At 41.3% G+C, this 8,220-nt stretch overlaps 1 protein-coding gene across 4 annotated transcripts in view; it reads left to right on the forward strand.

Moving 5' to 3' along the window:
• Positions 1–8,220, forward strand: part of LYST (lysosomal trafficking regulator) — a 188,280-nt gene that overhangs the window by 176,422 nt on the left and 3,638 nt on the right. For all 4 annotated transcript variants that reach the window (XM_016188071.2, XM_060191968.1, XM_060191966.1 and 1 more), the window contains 5 exons: positions 1,148–1,246; positions 1,473–1,612; positions 2,324–2,421; positions 5,719–5,875; positions 8,124–8,195. In XM_016188071.2, coding sequence (XP_016043557.2) covers positions 1,148–1,246; positions 1,473–1,612; positions 2,324–2,421; positions 5,719–5,875; positions 8,124–8,195 — 566 coding nt within the window. The remainder of the gene's footprint in view (positions 1–1,147; positions 1,247–1,472; positions 1,613–2,323; positions 2,422–5,718; positions 5,876–8,123; positions 8,196–8,220) is intronic.

Consider the following 8,220-nt stretch of genomic DNA (forward strand, 5'->3'; position numbering starts at 1 on the left):
TAACAACAATAATAATAGATCCAATAGACTTGGGAATGATAGTAAGAACCAGGATCAAAGAAAGTCATTTTCAAAGGTAGCAGACACTTAGCCACATGTATACGTTCAGTGGAAGATGTTGATAATAAATATTCAGAAACTCTGAGGAGGAGAAGACACAGTTTCTGTGGAACACTGGAGGAAGGGCAGGCTGGACATACAGGCTTGCTCCTCACTATCAGGAAAAGATACCAAGGTATTTTGAAGTGCAGAGGAAGGAAGAGGATGAAAACTAATGGCCTCTATCTTCTTAGTAAAGTGTGAGGGTATTGTCAACTGTGGGAAACATGGAATCAGAGACAGTAGGGATGGTAGGAAGTCATCCAGTGCCCAGAAAAAGACCTATCAGGGTGAACAGAGTTGAGCTGACTTTGAACTCTGCCTTCGTGCCTAGCGCTGACAGGTCTATAATCCCAAAGGGGCAATCCAAGACTTTCCTCCTACACTTATCTTTCCTTCTTCTAGTCAACCAACCTTAAAGTTGTTTTGAAAAAAAAGTTCTAGGGGCTGGCTCGTAGCACAGCAGGTTAAGCGCACATGGCGCGAAGCGCAAGGACTGACAGAAGTATCCTGGTTTGAGCCCCCAGCTCCCTACCTGCAGGGGGGTCACTTCACAAGTGGTGAAGCAGGTCTGCAGGTGTCTGTTTTTCTCTCCTCCTTTCTGCTTTCCCCTCCTCTCTCCATTTCTCTCTGTCCTATCCAACAACAACAGCAACAATAATAACAACAATAAGGGCAACAAAAATGGGAAAAAATGACCTCTAAGAGCAGTGGATTTGTAGTGCAGGCACCGAGCCCCAGCGATAATTCTGGAGGGAAAAAAAAAATACCTTTACTTATATGTACCCTATTTCCCTATCAACAAAGAGAAAAGAAAGTGAAGACCAAGTAGATATATGAAACACAGACTTGTAATATCTCACATGCTTTCATTCTTGGGTCTGGTCAGTCAATCCTGAATGAGAAGCTGTGTGTGTGTGTGTGTGTGTGTGTGTGTGTGTGTGTGTGTGTGTGTGTGTGTGTGTGTGTGTTATGTATGCACATAGAAAAACATAAGACCACATTCATACATTTATAACATGATAATTTGATTTGTCCTATTTCAAAGGTGACTAGCTGTGCCTGGGTACCTGACAGTTGCCAACTGTTTACGGGGAGCAAATGTGGTGTCATCACAGCCTACACTAACAGATTTACAAATGGCACGGTAGGCCCCAGGGTCTGTGGGGAGTTTGAAAGTTTCATACCTGTGAAAGGAAGAAAATCTTTTTGAAGCTTATCATATACTACATAAGTTTAATTTAAAAGTTTTGTATAATCTGGTGTACTTTGATCTTTTCTCTACATAAACACTTAAAATGTAAAATTTCACATTTAGAACACATTTTGTCATGGTTCTATCTTATACTGTACTTAATTTTTTTTAACTCCAGCCATCAGAGATAGAAATGGAGTCTCAGATACATCTCTATGGACACACAGAAGAGATTACCAGCTTATTTGTTTGCAAACCATACAGTATAATGATAAGTGTGAGCAGAGATGGAACCTGCATCATATGGGATTTAAACAGGTACAGATGAAAGATCTTCAGCTCAAACACAGCTGTTTTTTAAATTTTCAATTCTTACTGTGTTCGATGTAGTCGAACACTGTCTTTTACATTATAATAACTTTAACTATGAAAACAAACTTTGCCTTTGTAATCTTATTTAAATCAAAAGATCAGTTAAAAACCGACCAGTCAACGCCCATGTTCAGCGGGGAAGCAATTACAGAAGCCAGACCTTCTATCTTCTGCAACCCTCAATGACCCTGGGTCCATGCTCCCAGAGGGATAGAGAATGGGAAAGCTACTGGGGAGGGGGTGGGATATGGAGATTGGGCGGTGGGAATTGTATGGAGTTGTACCCCTCCTACCCTATGGTTTTGTTAATTAATCCTTTCTTAAATAAAAAAAAAAAAAAACTTTACTAAGGGGCCAAGTTGTGGTACACCTGGTTGAGGGCCCACATCACAGTGCACAAGGACCCAGGGTTAAGCCCCTGGGCCCCACCTGCATGAGGGAAGTTCCACTAGTGGTGAAGCAGTGCTGCAGGTATCTCTCTTTCTCCCTCTCTATCTCCCCTTCCCCCTCTATTTTTCTCTGTCCTATCAAATATATATATACATATATATATTCTTTATGAATATTAACCATAGGTAGGAGGAAAAGAATTAGACAAATAAGAGGATACAATTATATTTAATGATCATATACAAATCTGTGTCTTTGGTCTTTCAGATTGTGCTATGTGCAAAGTCTGGTGGGACACAAAAGCCCTGTCACTGCTGTCTCTGCCAGTGAAACCACAGGCGACATTGCCACTGTGTGTGATTCAGGTGAGCTATCAATAAGACCAAAACTCAGGGTCATTATACTAATGATGCATTAAGCCAGCTAGTTACATCATAGGTTAAGGAACTGAATTGCGTCTCTTCAGACCCTGCCTGATCTAAATGCTTTCATAAAATCATGAGAATAAAATTACTGTATTAAAATACAGTAAAGTCCAAGGTTTAAGTTCATCACTGTAGGCATCAACTTATGCCAAAGTTACTTGTATCATAACTCTTTTTTAAAATTATATTTATTTATTAGAGACAGCCAGAAATTGAGAGGAAGGGAGAGAGAAGTACCTGCTTCACCACTCGTGAAGCTTTCCCCCTGCAGGTGGGGACTGGGAGCTTGAACCTGGATCCTTGCGCACTGTGATGTGCACTTAACCAGGTGCGCCACCACCCAGCCCCCTCATAACTCTTTACCTATTACATATAAGATTACATTTGAGCACTTGTAAATGAAGTTTTTACTATATTGTTATGTAACTTTCTGATTTTAAAGATAGAAATCTGCATGCACAGATCCAGGGATCAAACTCTGGAATGTATGTAGGCAAATCTGTACTCTGCCCCTGAGGAACCTCCCAGTTGCTGGATTTTCTTGGATTCCTATTTTTCTATCTGTACTTGCTTCTGCTTCATTGTTAACGTCACTAGTACTTCACCACTTAAGCGGACTTTTTTCAGATAGACAGACAGAGAGAGTGACAAAGGGAAAGAGGGAGAGCTATCACAGCACTGAAGCCTCTTCCAGTGAGGTGGGGACTAGGCTCAAACCTGGCTCATGCACATAGCGAAACAGGAGTGTACTCTCCAGGTGATCTATCTGCCCAGTTCATTTGCTTCTGCTTTTTACCTGTTATCTTTGATGGCTTCCTCCTGACTAAATGAAATGCATGAGCAGGTAATTTTGAATATCTATCTTCCAGTTCCTGAGAAAGATCAATAATATAGAGTAACAAATGAAGGGGTAATTTGCCTTAAAATTAGCATGGCAAATATATATTATCTGTCCGAAGACCTTATTCATGGTTTTTCTTTAAATATATACATAATTTAAAAAAGAAACCTGATGCATCTAGCAGGAAAGAACTGTTAGGAAATTAATGAATTTTCAGTTTATTTCAGTTCTTAAGGATCTTAAAATTGAAAGGCTCCTTTGAAAAACTTTTTTTTTCTGTCTAGAAAATTGTTGACACACATCTAAGGTGGTCCTCTATCTTCTTTCATTTTTAATATTCATCTGCCTTTTTCTAGTATCAAATGTGTGGTGTCTTTCCAAATCCCAAAGAATTCTCCATTTCTATCACACCAACTGGGCAGTGAACAATGTAATTCAAGTCTGACACTTGAATTTAGAAATGTACTTGAAATTAGAAAGTCTGGGAGTTCTCAAACCCCCACCACTACCAGCAGGTTCCATAATTTGCTTTGGCGATTCAGAGAACTCAGACTTACTACTATAGCTTATTATAAAGAATGGAATTGAACAGCCAGGTGAAGAGGCGCATGAAGCGAGCTCCAGAGGATCTGTCCCTGGGGAGTCAGAGTGCACCACCTTCTTGGCACCTGCATGTGTCCACCAATTCAGAACCTCCACTAAGCGTGATGCTTAAGCGTTTTATTAAATCATTGGTTTTTGGTGATTGAGCTCAGTCTTTAGCTTCTTCCATCCCCAGAGATAGGAAGGTGTAAATGCTTATCCTCTTAGTCACATGCTTTGTTATCTGGTGATATCAGTCTCCATTCTGACGCTTGTTTACCTCAAGTGAATGACTTCACCACCCCCAACCCACTTTTTCATTCAGGTAGAGAGATAACAGAGAGAAAAAAAGATGGCACCACTGCACCAAAGCTTCCCCCTGTGCAGTGGTGGCACCAGGCTTCAAGCCTGATCTGTTTCCACAAGGCACACAGCCTGCCCAGTGATTTCTCTGGCCTTTCTTGTTCTTATAAAACTTTTTAAAAAATTTTTTATATTTATTTATTCCCTTTTCTTGCCCTTGTTTTATTGTTGTAGTTCTTATTGTTGTTGATGTTGTTGTTGGATAGGACAGAGAGAATTGGAGAGAGGAGGGGAAGATAGAGAGGAGAGAAACAGACACCTGCAGACCTGCTTCACCGCCTGTGAAGTGACTCCCCTGCAGGTGGGGAGCCAGGGGCTCAAACCAGGATCCTTACACCGGTCCTTGCGCTTTGCACCACGTGCACTTAACCCACTGCGCTACCACCCGACTCCCCTTATAAAACTTTTCTTCACTCTTGCATTCAAAACATAGTATCTTCAGTCATGATTAAACACTTCAGATGTGAAGTATTTGCTAAATAAAATAATGTCGTGAAAACATTTCTGTTTCCATTCACCATATCTAAGGGAAAAGATATTAAGCAGTTGGCTTTGGTAATACAAGTACAGGCAGATGACTGATCATTTTCCTAACTGCTCTCCCTTGACTTGTACATGAGCAGCTTTTGGTATGTCACATCAAAAAGGAACCTGGGGAAATAATATAATGATTATTTATATAGACTTCTGTACTTTCTTGTTTTGGCAACGTTTGGAAGTTAGGACTGATCCTGAGAGAGCTGAATTTTGTAAAGTTAATTACTTTCCTGCTGTCAGTTGTGATTTATGTCTGTGATATTATATCAGCTAGTCATATGGGAACAAGAAACAAAATTACTTTTGCTGCAATTACTAGCTCACTAGAAGAGCATTCAGGTATCCCAAGGTAATGTACAACATAATGGAATAATGGCTGGAACTTTTCTGATTTAAGCAAAAAGGCCTTCTCAACTTTTTTAAGGCCTCCTGATACATATTCAAAAGGAGTCTTGGAGAGCATTTGGTATATAGAGAATAAAAATAATGATTTTTCAGATAGGCCACATTTATTTTGAGTGACCCAGACTAAATCTTATACTCCAAGAAGGAAAGAAAGTTAACAGATGTAGTCTTAACAAAAATCCTGACCCTTCAGGGAGTACCACCCAAGTAACCTTAAGATAAAGACTAAAGGGTTGGAGACATTGATCACCAGGTAGAGCACATACCTTGCCATATGTGTGGAAGTGAATAAAAATATGTGTAACCTCAGCTATTTCTGAATTTATACCGGCAAGTTCATTCTTCCTGATCGTAATTGCCTAGTGCTTATTATGGTATATAGCTTTTCTAATGATAACGTTGGAATGTAATAAGCTAGATACATGTTCTAACAGATGCCTTCTGATCATTCTACCACCGGGTTAAAATATCATACTTTGGTGACCTTAGGGATGACATTTGTGTTTTAGCTGGTGGAGGTAGTGATCTCAGACTCTGGACAGTGAATGGGGACCTAGTTGGACATGTCCACTGCAGAGAGATCATTTGGTCTGTTGCTTTCTCTAACCAACCTGAGGGAATATCTATCAATGTGATTGCTGGAGGATTAGAAAATGGGATAGTAAGGTAAGAAAAATTTGATTCTCTTTGTTTTTGTTCATAAGGATACAGCAGCTTCAAAAAAGCTCATTTTTTAATAGCTAGGGCATACTGATAGTCAATATTTGGAGGTTTGGACTCAAGAAGAATGTATATTCTACTCTCTTGGGATTAAGAACCCTGAAGGTGTCTAATAAGTCTAACTTACCCATTTCTTCATTTAATTCCTTATTAACTTTCTGCCTGCTTACCTGTCTGCCTGAGAGAGTGGGGAGTTAAAATTCGCTACTATTATTGTACTGCTTATTGATGTGCCTTCTCAGCTCTCAGTGACTGCTTTACGTATCTTGCTACCTTTTCATTTGGAGCACAGGTGTCATTTATTATGAGCTCCTCTTAGTTGACTGATCCCCTTGAGCATTATGTAGTACCTATTCATCCTTATCTTTCATTATTTTGAAGTCAGTTGTATCAGATATGAGTATGGCTATCCCAGCTGCTTTTTTATTATTTATTTATAAAAAGGAAGCATTGACAAAGCCATAGGAGAAGAGGGGTACAACTCCACACAATTCCCACCACCAAAACGCTGTATCCCATCCCCTCCCCTGGTAGCTTTCCTATTCTTTAGTCCTCTGGGAGCATGGACCCAAGGACATTGTGGGATGCAGAAGGTGGAAGGTCTGGCTTCTGTAGTTGCTTCCCCACTGAACATTGGCATTGACAGATTGATACTCCCAGCCTGCCTCTCTCTATCCCTAGTGGGGCAGGGCTCTGGGGAAGCGGAGCTCCAGGACACATTGGTGGGGCCGTCTATCCAGGGAAGTCCGGTTGGCATCCTGCTAGCATCTGGAACCTGGTGGCTGAAAAGAGAGTTAATATATAAAGCCAAACAAATTGTTGACCAATCACGAACTTAAAGGCTGGAATAGTGCAGATGAAGAGTTGGGGGGTCCTCCATTTTGTAGATAGCTAGTAGGCATGTTTTAATTATATTCCAAAGAGCCTGTGGCTTTTTTTTTTTTTCCTTCTTCTTTTCTCCCCTGAGCCTGAAATCTGATATGCAGGTGGGTCCAAGTTATTGTCTGGGGAGATGATGTCATGGACCAGAAAGCTGGATCAGGGAAGACAGTAGCTCCCTAATATGGGTAAGGTGTATAAATATTGTTGGCTATAAACCCCATCGATTTGATGTGGTCTGAGACCCATATTCAGCTTAGGAGCCTATGTGACCTCTGCATCCCTGTACATCTGAGCTCACATTCTATGATCATAAGTAGGAACATTCCAAGCTGCCCCAATTTCAGGACCCATCTTCCTCAGGTGGAAGATAGAGTCTGTTGTCCATCCTCCTTTTGGAGGATGGAAAATTCTCTACCATTGTTGATCCAAGTTGAGGGCAAGGTCCTATGGGGGCCCACAGGGTTATCGTTGGGGCTCGGTGCCTGCACTACATATCCACTGCTCCTGGAGGCCATTTTTCCCATTTTGTTGCCCTTGTTGTGTCGTTATTACTGTTGTTGCCATTGCTGTTGTTGGATAGCACAGAGAGAAATCAAGAGAGGAGAGAGATGGGGGGGAGAGAAAGACTAACACCTGCAGACCTGCTTCAACACCTGTAAAGGGACCCCCCCTGCAGGTAGGAAGCCAGGGAGCTCGAACCAGGATCCTTATGCCGGTCCTTGCGCTTTGCGCCATGTGTGCTTAACCCACTGCACTACTACTGTCTCCCCCCCCCCTTTTAAGGCCCATTAACTTGCATGATGGTTTTCTATTCTTTCACAGCGAGCCCATTTTTGTCTCACTTGGTCAAGTGGGTATCCTGCAGACAGCATATGGTTTGGGTATTTTGGTTTCTTTTGGTTTTTTGTTTTGTTTTTTTTTACCAGAGCACTGCTCAGCTTTGGTAAGCTATCCTAGGGATTGAACCTAGGATGTTGGAGGATCAGGCATTATCTTTATGTTATCTCCCCTGCCCTTCCAGATGATTTTTTTTATAGGACAGAGAGAAATTGAGAAGGGGGAGGGGAGATAGAAAGGGGAAGAGAAAGAGAAGACACCTGCAGCACTGTTTCACCACTCATGAAACTTCCCCTCCCTCCCCCTGCAGGAGGGGGCTTGAACTTGAGAATGGTAATGTGTGTGCTCAACCAGGTGCACCACCACTTGGCCTCTCCAGATAATTTTTAACTCAAATAAAAAAATGCAGACATATATTTTTTAGTAAGGCAAACTTTAGTGTGCGTAATTAAATGATGGCTTGTTCTCTCTTTAGGTTATGGAGTACATGGGACCTAAAGCCTGTGCGGGAGATTACATTTCCTAAATCCAACAGGCCCATCATAAGGTGAAATCTCTCTCACTTATCTACT

Source organism: Erinaceus europaeus, chromosome 6 (assembly GCF_950295315.1).
Source record: "Erinaceus europaeus chromosome 6, mEriEur2.1, whole genome shotgun sequence".
In the NCBI taxonomy this organism is placed as follows: domain Eukaryota; kingdom Metazoa; phylum Chordata; class Mammalia; order Eulipotyphla; family Erinaceidae; genus Erinaceus; species Erinaceus europaeus.